The sequence below is a fragment of the Phoca vitulina genome, unplaced genomic scaffold (genome assembly GCF_004348235.1).
Source record: "Phoca vitulina isolate PV1807 unplaced genomic scaffold, GSC_HSeal_1.0 scaffold40, whole genome shotgun sequence".
In the NCBI taxonomy this organism is placed as follows: Eukaryota; Metazoa; Chordata; class Mammalia; order Carnivora; family Phocidae; genus Phoca; species Phoca vitulina.
In genome coordinates, this window is record NW_022589743.1 from 3596559 (window position 1) to 3612005 (window position 15447).

A 15447-nucleotide genomic window follows, 5' to 3' on the forward strand; every position below is an offset into this window, starting at 1 on the left:
AGAGAGAGAGAGAGAGAGAGAGAGAGAGAGAGAGAGAGAGAGAGAGAAAGGGAGTGAAAGACTCCTGCTAATTACTGAGCCCCTCTGCCTGCCCCGGCAGCTGCCTCTCCCCATCATTTCCGTCCTAAGTGCCCTCTACACTAGACCCCCGAGGCTCGGCACCGACTGACTGCATCCTGTTCTTTTGCCTGTTGCGTTCTGCTCAGTTTTGGTTCCTCAAGCTGGGTACTCTTCCCCGACGGGGGGGCGGGGGGGGGGAAACACCAACTCCCCCATTTCTGTGGGGCTCTCTGAGGGCAGGGATCGCCTCGCCCTCACCCTTCAGACATCGGCGCGAGAGAGCTCAGTCAGCGCTTCCCCCCTTCACCTCCTTTATAGCTCTGAAACACCAGAGGGAGGAGGGGCTTGGCTTTCGCTGGCTCTGCTTTCAAACATCATGGCTTTCTGTTCCATACGGGAGGAGGGGGGCGCAGAGTGCCCAGCCCGCGGGGCAACTTTGGTAAAGTCCCTGGTCTCTTGCTGCATAGACGAGGCTGGGGTGAGAGGAGACACCGTCGCGCGCTGCGAGGTCCCGGGCTGGATGGACCCCAGCCGGACCGTGTGCTACCTCGTTCCACCACCAGGAGGCGACTGTTCCCTCCGGCTTTTTTCCCCCCACTTTGGGGATGCTGGCGGGGGGTGGGCGGGGGGTGGGGCGCGGGAAGGGAGGCAAGAAGAAAAAGGGTGTAGTGTGGAGACGCGGTAGGTGAAGCGAGACCTAGGCCTGAGGCCGTCGGTGGAGAGCCTCATCTCTCTCGGCTGGGATTCCGGCGCGACCTGGAGGCTTTCGGGACGGAGTTCCCTTAACAGAAGAAAGGGGGATGGGAAGGTTCCGCAGCTCAAGGGAGCAGTTAAAGCAGCGGGAGATGTTCCTTTCTCCCCTGCCAGGGAACCCCTTCCTCCCAGTTCGGAGGACAAGGATTTTGGAAACACCGCTGCCTTCCCGGGTATGCGCACCCCCTCGGTGGGGCCAGACTCCAGAATGAAACGTTGCAGTGCAAAGGGGGCAGGCAGCCGCGCTGGGTTAACTGCATAGATAGGGACGGCTCCGAACTCCCTCCCCCAGCCCCCGGGGGGACGAGCCCGGAATCCCCGAAATTCCCGGAGGGACACACCGAAGCCAAAGGGAAAAGGGAGTAATAAAACTAGGTTTGTCTTTCCCGCTCTCCCCCCACCCCGCCCCCTCCTCCGCCCGGGCGCCCCCTGCAGGCCGCCGTCCTCAGCACGTCTTCAGCACCTGTTGCAGATGGAGGCGCACGTCGGTGGCCGTTTCCCAGGGCACCACGCTGGCGCGGAAGGAGCTGGGCTCGGCCTTCTGCGCCTCCTGGATAAGGCGGTGCATGGGGTAGCCGCGGCGCGGGAAGGCCACGTCGCCGCCCGCCAGCAGCCCCATGGGGCAGAAGTCGTTGGCGCCGTCGCCCACGTAGAAAAGGCGCTCGAAGTGCACGCCGTCGTGGGCCCGCTCGCGCAGGTAGTCGCTGAGCACCTTGTGCTTGCACATGTTGGCGGGGCAGCGCGCGCAGCTGTGCGTGTGGAAGGGCCGCAGTGCCAGCAGCCCCCGCGCGTCGGGCCCCGACGGGTTGCTGAGGATGCGGCGGAACAGGCCGTGGTGGCCCGCGGCGCGCAGCGCGCTCTCCACGCCGAAGGTGTTGGCATCCGAGATGAGGATCACCTCGAAGCAGGAGCCCTGCTTGGCCACGAACTGCAGCAGGTCGCTCATGCCGGGCGACAGGGGGATGGCCTCGTAGATGGCGCGCAGGTCCCGCGGCCGCACGCCCTGCTCGCCCAGGTACTGGAAGACGCGCTGCATGTACTCGTTGTAGAAGCCCTCGCGGTAGGTGGCCCGCAGGCTCTCGGGCAGCCGCTGGCCCGGCGCGGCGCGCACGATCGAGTCGTCGCTGTTTTCGTCCACTATCGTCTCGTCGAAGTCAAAGGTCAGGAGGAAGCGCGGCGCGCCCTGCGCGGCCATCCCGCCGTCCTGGGAGCAGGGGAGGGAGGAGGAGGAGGAGGAGGAGGAGGGAGCAAGCGAGAGGGGAGGCGGCGCGGGCCGGCCCGGGAGAGGCTGGTTAGCGGGCCACGGCCAGAGGCGCTGGGACATCCAAGACCTGAGGAGGACCCAGGGCAGGTTAAGCTGGGCGGAGGACCCAACGCCGCCGCCCCCACCCCAGCCTTCCCTGCCCAGCCCCGTTGGCGCCTCTCAGTGAACTGTGCTGGGGTTTATCCTCAGAAGACATCCTCCTCCTGAACCCAGCAGGGCTTCCTTAGCACCTGTTTCTGCTACTCTGCTCTGGGGCCACGGGGCTTAACAGGGTCAGCTTAACGGAGGGGAAGCGCAGCTTCCAAGGGGACACCCCTTTGGGGGAGGTTTCTGGACTAGGCCGTTCTGGAGATTTCCAGTGACCCTTGTTGTTGGTGTGGAGCGCTCTCCACCTTCTTCCCTAACAAACGTAGGCCAGGGAAACCAGGCATTCACCCAACTGAAGCAGCCTCCTCATTCCCTTTTTGGGCCAAGCCCAGCTGATGGGACTGTGGCCAATAGGCCAGGCTCCAGGGAACACTCGTTGGTATCATCCAAGGCATGTGGACTGTGAATGCCAGGTCCTCGGGCCTGGATCGTTACTAAGGGCTGGGCCTGGAGAGCTAAGTGCCTGGGCTTCCGCACTGGCCAGAGAACTAGATTTTAGCTCTTGGAATAACCAGGTCGCTGGGTTGACCCAGGAAGGCTCTCTGGGAGCTGCTTCCAGCCAGATGGGGTCCCAGGTTGGAACACTGCTTCTCCAGGGAGTTTTCGGGCCCTGTGCTGAGAGCTCATAACTAATCACTTGCCAATTCCCTGGGAGGAACACGTCAGCGGGTGGGGTTTCTGCCAGAGTCCGAAGGCAGCGGGCAGCAGAAGCAGTGGGGCTTGGGGAGGTAGGAGCTTCCCGAGCCAGGCCACGACATACCTGGGAGACAGGTGAGGGAGAGGAAAGAGAGCAGCAGTGGCTGAAAAGGCAGAGGGGGAGGGAGCAGGGAGTGGGCACAGGGTGGGGAAGGAGAAGGCTAGGAGGAGGTCATGCCGGGGGCGCCTGGAGACAGACTGCAAGGGGGACAGGCTGGGGACGGGGGGCTCCAGGAAGTGGAGACCTCGGGCCAGAGTCCCACCTACAGAGGACGTGGGACAAGAGTGCAAGTGTGGGGCGCCTGGGTGGCTCAGTTGTTAAGCATCTGCCTTCGGCTCAGGTCATGATCCCAGGGTCCTGGGATCGAGCCCCACATCAGGATCCTTGCTCTGCAGGAAGCCTGCTTCTCCCTCTCCCACTCCCCCTGCTTGTGTTCCCTCTCTCGCTGTGTCTCTCGCTGTCAAATAAATAAATAAAATCTTAAAAAAAAAAAAAGAGTGCAAGTGTGAGGCACAAAGAAAGGCAAGCGAATGGAGGCCACAGAAGCCCTCAGCAGCCTGTCCCACCACCTTTGCCTGCCGGCGGACGGGCAGAGAGCAAATCACGTACCGCTTCAGAATACCCACCACACTGCCTTTCTCCCTCCTGGCCTCCCACCTCAGTCAGTCCAGACGGAACCACTCCTCCTTCTGGCTTCTTCCTAACTCGATCTCTGATATTCCTGTGATGTTTGTGGCCTGGCCCACGTTGTGAAACGGAAGTCCCAGCTCCGAATTTCAGAGCTGGGGTGTGGACCTAGCTCTCTGCCTCCCTAATAGCACTGTCCCTTCGAGCTCATCCCTAGAGTCACCCTCTGGTCTCATCGACATCCATCTGGGAGTCTCAGTGGCCCAGGATCCCTGGAGTACGTAAAGCAGCAGGACCCCACACCTGGGATGGAAGCTTCCAGGGATTAGTGGAGGCCCAGTAGAGATGAGGGTAGGCCTAAAGGGGGCTGGATAGGGGCTCCTTCCACCCCATAATGGGAAGGGGGTTGAGACCTCATCCTAAGAGACCCCTGGAGGGACCCACTTACCCTAGACAGGCATCGGAGGCCAGCAACTGGAAAACACCCGCTCATTGTCACTGCATCACCCTGGGCACCACTTGTAGGGACTCTGTCGGCCTCCAGCCGTCGTCCAGAGCTCCTGACAACCACACAAGTTCTGTCTGAGAGCGCCAGCAGCTAGCTTTGTTTCCACTACTAATGCGCACCTGATTCTATCTCCTTGGCTGAGCCCCGGGAACCACTCCCAGGGGCTCAGTGGAAACCCCTCAAATAGGCACAGCGCTCACAGATGGCAAAGCCCTTGCTACGTAGCCTCCTACCCACCCCCTGGGACATTCGAGAGGTTACAGGTGACATTAATTGGAGGTCCAGAACGGTTAGCCGATTTACTGAAAGGTAAGTGGCAAAGACAGATCTCAAAACCAGAACTTAGGGTCTGAGACCAGCGCTTTTTTCTCCAGTATAATCCTGGCCCCCTTTCTTGTGTCATGGTTTACACATCACCCGCACCGGTGTTCTCCCACTGCTCATCGCAGTCCCATGAATTCAGCAGATAAGGGCCCAGAGAGGTTAACTTGCCGGAGGCTGTGCTGTGTCCCCAGGGAGCCTGGTTCATGAACAGGTTCATGAACACCTGGCCACAGCCTTGTATGCTGTCTGCCCTTAAAAGGGAAGGGGCAGATGACCGGGCTCATTGTACCACAGCTGGGGGCCGGGACCCCTGAGCATCACAGATGATCTGGGACTGGCCTCCCTGGTGCTTTCAGAGGCTGGCCATCGGCTGGAAGTCAGTTTGAAATTTCTGCGGGGCTTTGCTGTGTGGCTTTGGGGACAGGGGCTGGCTTCGCGGGGGCTTCAGCAGCTCAGCTACAGAGGACAGCACGTACAGCCCCCAGTGCCTCCCCATGCCCCATCCCTCCCCCTCACCTTGGGGTTGAATGAGAGACTAGAAGCAGCTGGGACAGATCTGGAAAGATACTGAGAACCAGGGGACTAGACCGGGAAAGGAGCAAAGTCCTGGCTGGTTGCTGCCCTCTGGTGGTGACAGCGGATGACACAGAAAACCCCTGACTTTGTCAAGGTGACATGCTCCCCAGACCATCCCAGACCCTCAGGGAGAAGCTGAGGGCCCCCGAGACAGAGATTGGGACCTCCCAGGAACAGGGCATAGGTCAGAGGGAGGGCCCCTATCACCTGGAGCTACCCCACCCCTCGCCACGCCCTAACCAGATGTGCATTAAGCCCTTTTGATATGGATGGAGGTGGGTCTCAGCCTTTCCACTGAAGATCTTTTAATCTAGGAATCCGGAAAGGCAGCCAAAGCTGAATGGGGCAGGGGGCAGAAAAAGGTGGGGGTTAGGGGAGGGGTCAAGGAGAAGATGGGAGAGAAGGCATGGGGACACTGGAATAGCATGTTTTGGAGGATGGAAGGGCTCTTCCCAGGCCCTATCTGGAGGAGTTCCAAACTTCCAGGATCCTGCCTGATATCCCATGTGTGCCCCCAGGCCTAGTGAGTTTGAGGAGAAAGGTCAGGGGATGCCACTTCTGCGGTAAAAGCAAACAGCCCCACGGCACACACAGACACGGACACGTGCAGGGCTCGGGGAGAAGAGAGCGCGCCACAGAAAAATGCACAGGCTCTTCAAGCAGCCACCCAGAGACCAACTTTCATCCCACAGAAAAGGGTCTCCTGGTTTTGCCCTTGTTTCTTTTTCTTTTCCTTTTAAAAATTTGGAGGAATGGTCCACTGATTTTCAATCATGTACAGAACTTCTCGTTCATTAGAGAAAAAGACATGGTATATTTTTTCATCTAATAATACTATTTAGGGAAATCGGTTCAACAGTTGTTGTTTAGTGAGTTGCCCTTGTTTTTTTAGTCCCCAGAGCAGAAAGCCAGGCATCCTGAGTTTATTCCCCCAGAAAGAGAAGGCCGTACTCCCACCCCACCCGTACCCCCTAGGTACTCGGTGGCACCCCAGGCCCCTTTGGCGTCTGCTTCTCATGACGTTGAGAAAGATTACTCACCTCTGGCAGCTTTGTCCTAAGTGACCAAATCCTTTTGTGGTCACCAAAAAGAGTCCCTCAGAGAAAGGGGGACAGGATCTAGGAGCTTCTCCAGATGGCTAGAGCAGAGAGAGGAGAGAGGGGTTTCTTTGGGGTGGCAGGGAGTCCATATTCTAGTCCCACCTAAAAGTGGTGCTCGCCTCCCTGATTCCACATCAGATCACCGGATTCCTCCTTGTTTCCTCCTGCCTTTGACAAAAATGCTTTCAGATGATATTTGTGGGAATGGGGATGGGGGAGGGAGAAACAGTTTGAAATTCACCCCCCCCCCTTAATGAGGGGACTGGGAGCCCACAGGACAGTTCGGGGACAGTCTTCCCCAGGAAATGTGGAGGATAGGGATGGAAGTGGGGATCAAGGACCCGGCAGATACCACAGTTACAAGCCTCCTGCCCAAGCCCAGGTGGTCTTCTATCAATCACTAGGAACTGGATCCCACAACTAAGTTGAAGTTTTCTCCCTCCCCAAGACTGTATTTCCAGCTTTATCATGGTCTCTTCCTTCTCACCACCACCAGCAGCAAATAGGAAAAACGGAGGCCCAGAGAGGTCAAGCTAGCATCCCGGCGGGGGGGGGGGGGGGTCACACATCAGATGCAGGATCAGAACTCAGGAGTTCCTGGTGCCTCTTGGCAAAGTTGCAGCCAGAGCTCCCCCTATTGCCCTGGAGACCCCCTTGGGCTGTGAGTAAGCTGGCCCTGAGGACCTGGAGCCCTGGTGTCAGTGAAGAAGCTGGGACCAGGAGTCCCCTCTGGGCTCGCCCTGCCTGGGTGGACAAGCTGGAAGGGGATCCTCGGTGGACAGGGAGGTGGCAGCTGCCGGTGGAGTGGGGGGAGAGATATTTTTAGAGGTGGCTGGAAAGCAGGCATTCTGGCACACCCCCAGCTGGCGGGTGCTTCGCTCCAATGCGGGGCAGGGGGGTGCGCAGCTCGGGGAGCCCAGGGGACTGGTGGGTGGCGGGGAGCAAGGGGGCACAGATTCCTTCGCTTTGCCCGAGTCGGGGACAGAGGGCTATCCGGGCACCACGTTCGTGGGGTAGGAGAAAGAAGGAGGACTCATTTCTCCGCTTCAGGGACTCCCCCACTGACACACGTGAAGGAGCGCCCTCAAACTCCACGCAGCCCCCACCCCACACTGGGACCCCAGCCCTCCCCTACCTCGGGCAGCCCAGGACTCACGTGGGGAGCGGCGGCGGTAGAGGTCTGTCCCGGCTTAGTTTGGAGTGTAAAGAATGGGGGAGAGGGGCTAGCTGAGGTATTAGGGCGCAGGATGGGGCAAAGGGTGCTTACGGGAATTGGAGGGGACGCGGTGTCTTATCCACCCCCGGATTTCTGGGCTCCGGCTCACGAGTCCCTCCAGTCCCGAGGGGCCGTGGATGATGTGCGTCTGGGCCGCCCCCTCCACCTGCCCCCCATCCCCCCGGGCAGCCGCCGCGTCCCCTTTAAATGCCCGGGAGCCGGAGCCCGAGCCGCGGCTGGCGCTGCGGCTGCCGCAGCACCCGGGCCCACCGCAGTCCCTGCACGTCACAAGCGACTGTCCAATCACAGCGGCGCCGGCGCACATCAAAGGGGCGGGCCGCTTGCGGGCCACGCCTCCCGGCTGTCCCGCAGGCTCCCCGAGCGCGAGCGAAGGTGGGGTTGCGCGCAGGCAGAAAGGAGAGCGGGAGCGCATCCCTGCGGAGGAGCGTGGGTGGGGGGCACCCTCGCTGGAGCGGCTGCGGGGCTCTGCGTGAGTCCCCGCCCGCACACCCAGAAGTGGCAGGGCTGTGCCTCCAGGGCGCTGAGCCCTGAGATTTGCCGAAATGCACCCCTACCGCCAGCCCCCATGCCCTTCTTGGCTCCTAAGCCCCGCGGTAGGCACCGTTGGACCCAGCCCAGGAAAAGCAGTTCCTCCCCCACGTGCGCCTAGCTCTCCCTCCGCGCGGAGTCGCGGCACCTCGCCTCTTGGGACCCTTCCTCGGTTACAGGTTACAGGGGATTGCCGGGGAAGGGGCTCTCCCACTCCCCTACCCCGTGAACACTGATTTAAGGACCCAACTGTTTGCCCTTTGCAAGTGGTGTTGTAAATAAAAAACCCACTTTCTCTTCTGTTTCGTAAGAGTTGGTGCCTAGCCACACTCCCCTGCCTCCCCCTTCCCCCCGACCCAAGCCCTCCCCCCAGCTCCCTCTGCCCTCCAGCCCGATGGTTGAGGAGAAGCTTATGTTTCAACAGCAGAGAGCCAAAACTTATATATATCGAGAACGTACTATGAACAGGGCACTGTACTAGGTTGCTGCACTTAACAGTTGCATATTCACAACAGGAGAAATTATTTGCCTGGGTTCAAACCTAGGCACACCTGGCCCACGGGGTCACAAAGGAGCTGTGTGGATGCAGAGCCTAGGCGCCCCCAGGCCGGGGTCTAAGTCTCCCCCTGCTCCACTCCTCCAAGAGAGCCGGCAGGCGGAGAGGCCCTGTGGGATCTGGCAGCCCGTGGCTCTGGAAACCGGCGAGGGAAGGAGGGTCAGCAAGGAATTACCCTGTGCCGGGGGCTAGTGTGAACAGGACAAGTGTGTGCCGTGTTTCCACATGTACAAAGGAGAACGAACGCTTTACAGCTGCTTAAAACCCTTGACTGTAACTTCCAGCTCCCCAGCTCCCCAGCTCCTTGCTGCCTTGCTGCTCATGCCCCTGTCCTCACTGCCCACCCTCTCTTCCCGCTCTGCAGCACCCCTCATGTTTCCTGGGGACTTCCCTCCTCAGGAACACACCTGCCCCATTTGCTGGGTGAGCTCGGTCTCTGTCACACATCCTGAAGCTCCTTCTATCACACCGATCACCTGTGTGCCTCCAGAACATGTGGGGAATGCCGTCAGTACACTTCCGTGGGTCAGCTCACATAATCCTCACCACTCTCTGAAATGCTGCATAGCTCCTTCTGCTGTTGGGAAATCGGGGCACAACCAGTTGAGCTTGCCCAGGGTCATCCAGCAGGTGAATGGTACAGCTGGGCTTCCAGCCTGGTTGCCTTTTTAAGGTTTTGTTTGTTTGTTTTTTAATTTCCCAGAGAGAGCGCACAAGCAGGGGGAGCGGCAGGCAGAGGGAGAGGGAGAAGCAGGCTCTCTGCTGAGCAGGGAGCCTGATGCGGGGCTCGATCCCAGGACCCCGGGATCATGGCCTGAGCTTAACCGACTGAGCCACCCAGGTGTCCCCCAGCCTGGTTGCCTTAACCTTTACTCCACACTGTGCCCCTCCTTCAGCGTCTGCCACCCCTGTCAGCAACAGGAGGGCAGAGACCACGTTTGCCTTACGTGGTAGTGTTCTGCCCACCCCAGCATGGAGACTGCGGCGCACAGTAGGCCTTAGATGTTTGTTGTTAAATGAAACACATCGTCTGCTGTGTTCAGCTCAACCTAGCACTCCGTTTGTGTCTCCTCATTTTATCTTCTAACTGGTCACTGCAGGATTATCCCCATTTTCCAACAGGGAAATTGAGGCTCAGAGAGATCAAATGAGTTGCCCAGGGTCACACGCCCCCAAGGAGGCACTAGATGCAGATCCGGATCCTGACGCTGACGACGAACACCCTTTCTGCCGTTTTCCACCGATGGGGCTGAGGGTGGGGCGGGCCGTAACTTTCTGTGGGTGGCGGCCTGAGCCAGTTCTTACTGCCCACCTCTGCCTTCCAGGCTTGCGGATATCAGAGCCACAGGGGCTCTGTGCAAAGCACCTCTGTGGAATAAATCTAGAAACTCCCCGTTCCCCCTACGCTGAACTTTTCAGGGCACAATCCTACCTCTCTTAAACTTTCCCCCCTCATTGTGCCAATGAACACAGCTGGGCAGTTGGACAAGTTGGATGATCAGCCATGTGTCTAAAGAGGGGGACGGAAAGGGGAGGGGAGCCCTACCTCCCACCTCACCCCATCCCGGGCCCCAGCAGGGTGAGGCCTCTGCCCGGCACTCAGCTGCAGAACCTCCTCTCTTCCTGTGGGGTTCACCTTAGAACTCCCAGCAGTCAGTCTGGCAGAGAGCTTGCAGGGCTGGGGTCATCTGAGGCGACAGACACAGGAGTTTCTGGGGAAGCCTGATTCAGGTGGCCAGGGATGGGGCTCTCCGGTTGGCCTTGACGAAGAGGGTGTGACTCTCGCCTAAGGTTTTGGCGTTAGAGCCCGGGAGGCCAGGAATCAGGACCCGGGACTCTGGCTCTGCGACAGGCCTGGTGGGGGAGGGGCAGTGGCGGAAGGGGAGGGGCAGATCGCCTAGTTCCTCCGAACACTCCAGCTCCGGGAAGGACCATTTTGTGCCAGGCACGTAATCCGCACGACAACCCCGGCCGATGGGTTTTAGTATTCTCCTTTTTACAAAGGAAAAAGCAGAAGCTTGGGGACATTAAGAAAGTGCGTTGCCCAAGGACGCTGTGCAGCAAGTGGCGGGCAGCTCCGATGTTGAGGTCTGCACTTCTCTGTCTGGAGGAGGCTGAGGGCCTTCAGTGACCTGGCGACCTGTGCAGGTGGCCTTAGCGCCGGAGGCCACCGGGAGGGCCCCGTTCGGGCAGTTCTGCGGGTTCTGCCGGAGGTGCTCTGGGCCTAAGGCGTCGTGCTGGGGTGTAGGGACTTTTCAGGTCTCTCGTCCCCTTCCTAGACGACAGCCACCGGCATTGATGGAGCGCTTACTGTATGCCAAGCAGTGTTCTAAAGGCTCAGCTCTCTTCATTCTCACATCAACCCTAGCACCTATTTGTTCCTCCACCTTACAGATGAGAAAAATGAGGCACCGAGTGGTATGTAATCTGTCCAAGGCCCCAGAACTGGGAAGTGGCAGAAGCAGGATTCGCACGAGTTTTGAGTTGCCCTTCTGTGGATGGGCAGGGGCCGCCTCCCCCCGCGCTGGTGCTCGGGAGAACCTGGCGATAACGTAGGTCGAGGTTCAGATCTTCCGAGCTCTGTTCCGTCGGTGGCTGCCGACCGTCTCCCGCTCTCCGGGTCCTCCCTACGATACAGTACTCATCCGTGCTGTCCTTCACTGGACAACTGCTAACCGTGTCAGGCCCTGGGAGATAAGACATTGAAGAAGACACAGACCCTGCCTCAGGGAACTTACAGTCTAGAGAGGAGACAGAGATAAGCGAACAGCTTTGCCCAAAAGTGTCAGACAACTGGCAGATCTGTTCTGCCCAGGACCATTCTGTCTTGGACTTCAGCAGGTAAAGCAGCTGGGACCTGAGGTGCCTCCGGGCTAAGGAGGAGACTCATAATCCGGGGGTCAGGTCCACCCCCCCAGGGATGCCGCCATCCTGACCACTCTCCTACCCCGTCCCACCTCAGCTCCTACTCTTGCCTGTTGCTGGCTTCCCCTCCCTTCTTTCTCCACATCCCCTGAGCAGCCTGGAGACACTTGAGAGCAACCTTCTCCCCACGCTTGCATCTTTCCCTCCCTGCCTTCCCCAAGCCAGCCCCTCTCCCACAACAGACTCACCCAGACAGAGGTGTCCACTGTCCCCCCTCAGTAAGCAGCAAGGATGGGGAGTCATGTGGCAGAGGGAACTGGGTAAAGAGGTGAACGTGCAGACATCCTTTCTGCTACCTGGCAGACACCCTCGGCAGGTGGTTGAGAAAGTCACCCCTCCCCACCCCAGGGTCCCAGTTGGGCCAGGAAGTCCTTACAGTCTGACTCAAATCCCTCTTGCTGGGATATTTCCTCTCACTTGGCTTCTAAGGCACCCTCCTTCTGTGTGATGGCTTTCAGAGTCTTGAAATCTGCCACTCCATTTCCTCCGTTTTTCACAAATGTCACATTAAAGAGAACAAGGTGATTTCGTCTCTGCCTGCCTTGTGTCCCTGGTTACTTCTTGCATCCCTCTCCTGCTCACTCTGTGTAACAGCCTTGTTTCAGCCTTTCAAATGTGCTACCACAGGCCCTTTGCACTTGCCATGTCCTCTTTCCAGCGTACTTCCCACCGCATCCATCCCACTGAGTTCAGGGCTCAGCTCATCTGTCACTTCTTCTTTTTTTTTTTTTTTTTTTAAGATTTTATTTATTTATTTGAGAGAGAGAATGAGAGAGAGAGAGAGCACAGGAGAGGGGGGAGGGTCAGAGGGAGAAGCAGACTCAGGGAGCCCGATGCAGGACTCGATCCCGGGACTCCAGGATCATGACCTGAGCCGAAGGCAGTCGCTTAACCAACTGAGCCACCCAGGCACCCTCATCTGTCACTTCTAAAAGGAAACTAGCCCTGCCCAGACACCCTCCCTCTCATGCTACACCTCCACAGCACCCTGGGCTCCTCCTGGCTGATCAATTAATATCTATTTCCCTCAGACTGTCAGCTCCGCGACAATAAAGACCAGAGTGGGTTTGCTCCCATGGTGTCCCCAGCACCTAGTGCAGCCCTTGATCTGAAGTAGTTGCTCAAAAAATATTTGTTACCTGAATGATCCCAAGACTCTCAATCTCGGCTACTTGTGTGGGTGTGGCCTTAGGCGGGGAATGACACCGTGGCAAGCTTCCTGGCTTAACCTGGGCGGTCTCACCGGGGACATGCTAACGAAGGAAGGGCCGGCAGCTCAGCCGGTTTTCACAGCTTCCCCCTGAGCACCCCGCCCCACGGAGGAACCTTCCCATCCCCAAGGCAGGTCTGTGCAGTTGGGAGCTGGAGAAGCACCCTCACAATAGGAGTCCGACCAAAATGAGAGCCCCTTGTGTGTTCCGTAGGCTTTGTAGCTTACAAAACAGTGTCTGCAATTCATATTATTTTCCTGATGAGGAAAATGAAGCAGAGGGAGGTCAGGGGACAAGTCCAAGGTGGCTAAGGCAGAACTTGAACGCGGCTCTTTTGAAACCAGCCAGTTTTTCTGAGGCCATTGTGCAGGGGGAGAGGACGCGCTGCCAACCAGCAAAGATGCCAAGATTCTGGGGCTTTCGTTCTTTTATTCGTTCGTCCAGGTATGCACGCATTCATTCATTTGTTCAGGAGGCGCAGGCCCCGCCTGGCCTCCCTGGAGGCCGCAGTGGAACACGAACGTTCTGGAGCCCTGGTCCACCTGTGAGCGGCCTGAGCTTGCTGTAGATACTTTTTTGTGTTTACATGTAAATGTGCATTTTTCATGTAAACTTTCAAAAGATTCCCTGACACCACCTATCCTTCCCTCCCCTCTCTGCAAAAAGTTTAAGAACCACTGGGGTCATACATGCTAACTCAGTGTAAATGGGCAGTGGCCCACGGGCTCATCAGTCCTGCCCGTTTGGGTGACTAAGGCCCCAGCACGTGACCATCTCTGGCCCAAGTGATAAACCTGGTGTCTGGACCACATGAGTCATCTGCCGGCACCGCCGACCTGGGACAGAACCCTATAGAAACACACACGCATGTGCACACACGTACACACACACACACACACACACACACACACACACACACACACCATCGCCCGCTCTAAAACGGCTCCTGACTCCAGGGAGCTACTTTGGTTTTTTTCCCTCCAATATGAGTAACACGCAGTACTGCCCACCATGGTGACATTTATTGAGGACTTGTGTGTGTCGGACTCTATGATGCCTACCTCCTCATCTTTTTATTTTATTTTTTAAATTTGTATTTAAATTCTAGCTAGTTAACATCCTCCTTGTCTTTTTATTTTTTTATTTTTTTTTTAAGATTTTATTTATTTGAGAGAGAGAGAGAGAGAGCATGAGAGGGGGAGGGTCAGAGGGAGAAGCAGACTCCCTGCTGAGCAGGGAGCCCGACACGGGACTCGATCCCGGGACTCCAGGATCATGACCTGAGCCGAAGGCAGTCACCCAACCAACTGAGCCCCCACCCAGGTGCCCCCCTCCTTGTCTTTTCAAATCCTCACAGCAGGCCCCTGTGTTGAGGAACTTGCCCAAGGTCACCCGGCTGGGGAGAGGTGGAGGTGGATGTGGGGTGAGGGGTGAGGAAAGCTCAATGTGTTTAAGATCCTTCAGGGATGGGGCAGTGGTCAGGGCTCTTAGCTCCCTGTGGGTACGAAGCCTAGACGCATTCTGCTGGAGTCATTCCTACCTTCATTCTTTCTTTCTACGATTTCTTGAGCATCTTCTATATGCCAGGGCTGTGTGGGGGCTTGGTAGCCGGCCTCCAAGATGGCTTCGATGCCGCCCACATCCTGGCACCCACACCCTCCTGCGGGCCCCTCCCATACTGTGCCAGGGTGGGTGTGAGTGACCCGTGGCGGGGGGCAGAAGCGAATGCACAGCCCTTCCAGTGTGGGTTATGACAGACTGTGCTTCGTCTTGGGCGCTCTCCCCCTCTCTTGCTCTCCTCCTTTTGGGGGTCACTCCCTCGGTTGCCGGGCTGTGGACAGCCCCATGGGGAAGCTCACAGGCAAGGAACTGAAGCCTCAGGCCAGCAGCCGGTGCGGACCTGAGGCCTGTCAACGACAACCACATGAGTGAGTTTGGGCGCAGCCCTCCAGCCCCAGTCAGGCTCTGAGATGACTATAATCTTGTTAGGACTCTTGGCTCAGAGACACTGTGGAGATAATAAGAAGCTGCTGAGTTTTTAGGGTGATCTGTTACACAGCAAGAGAGAACCAGAGATACATCTGTAAACACAATCGCCATGGTTCTCATATTCTATTAAAGGAGGCAGCCAGTGGAAGGAAGGAAGGAAGGGAGTGGGGGGAGAGGGAAAGAACTCAGTATATCAGATAGCAGGAAGTTCTATGGAGACAAATAAAGCAGGGAAATGGGAGGGGGAGGGAGCTTCGATTTAAAAAGGGTGGCCAGGGAAAGTCTGACTGAGCAGGGGCCGGTTAAGCAAAGACCTGAGGGAGCGAGCCATATAGAAATATGAGAGGAGAGAACATCAGGCAGCACGAACAGCACATGCAAAGGCCCTGAGGTGGAAGCATGTCTCGATCATGTCACCCACCCAGAGCACAGTTTTTGTCTATTTGGCCACTAGATTGATTGTCTTCACCAGGCCTGTCTTTGACCATCTCATCCTACGGCCTCCAGGAGTGGGGAGGTGGCACGCTGAGCCCCCACTGCTCTCTTGTTCTCTCCCTAAAAGGCTTGGGCCCTCGACCTGGGCTCCGTGGCTGTATTCCGGGGAGTAACCACAGTGACAGATCTTCCCAGCCTTCAATCGGGGCAGGTGATCTGGGAGAAATCCAAGTGAGACTGCAGGATGAGAGAAACGATGGAGGAAATGCAATTTGGACACAGAAACTCCAATTTCAAAGGCCCTCCAATAATGTACCTGGCTTACTGGTAGAATCATCTAACTCCATGCTGTTGCTGTAATCGCGGGTTATTTTTTGCCATTTACCATTTTGGAGCAGGCAAAATACAAAGTGTGTCCCTGTGTCATAGCAGAGGTGACCAAAGCTGCCCATTTGATATGCCCAGCCGCCTTGCTTCTTGGTTTATTACTTAATAAAGCCTGAGGACTGC

The 15447-nt window shown here is 57.5% G+C and overlaps 2 protein-coding genes across 5 annotated transcripts in view; both read right to left on the reverse strand.

Annotated features, from left to right (window-relative positions):
• GNGT2 (G protein subunit gamma transducin 2) overlaps positions 1–4084 on the reverse strand; it is a 17528-nt gene extending 13444 nt beyond the window's left edge. Inside the window, exon 1 of the mRNA XM_032429054.1 lies at positions 3997–4084. The gene's annotated coding sequence lies outside the window, so the exon portion shown is untranslated. The remainder of the gene's footprint in view (positions 1–3996) is intronic.
• Positions 1252–7471, reverse strand: PHOSPHO1 (phosphoethanolamine/phosphocholine phosphatase 1). Of its 4 annotated transcripts, XM_032429051.1 has the most exons (4): positions 7324–7471; positions 5997–6094; positions 3997–4108; positions 1252–2144 (listed from the first exon to the last, which is right to left on the reverse strand). In XM_032429051.1, the coding sequence occupies exon 4, from the start codon at positions 2135–2137 to the stop codon at positions 1259–1261; it is 879 nt and encodes a 292-aa protein (XP_032284942.1). In that variant the 5' UTR covers positions 2138–2144; positions 3997–4108; positions 5997–6094; positions 7324–7471; the 3' UTR covers positions 1252–1258. The 4 variants fall into 4 exon arrangements, with proteins under 4 accessions (XP_032284942.1, XP_032284944.1, XP_032284943.1 ...); XM_032429053.1 differs by lacking the exons at positions 3997–4108; positions 7324–7471 and having other exon boundaries at positions 1252–2017; positions 5997–6081; XM_032429052.1 differs by lacking the exons at positions 3997–4108; positions 7324–7471 and having other exon boundaries at positions 5997–6073.
• Between the last annotated feature and the right edge of the window lie 7976 nt (positions 7472–15447).

Coding starts and splice junctions, on each gene's coding strand:
- PHOSPHO1 (XM_032429051.1), bottom strand. CDS start 2,137: ATGTCCCAGCGCCTCTGGCCGTGGCCCGCTAACCAGCCTCTCCCGGGC.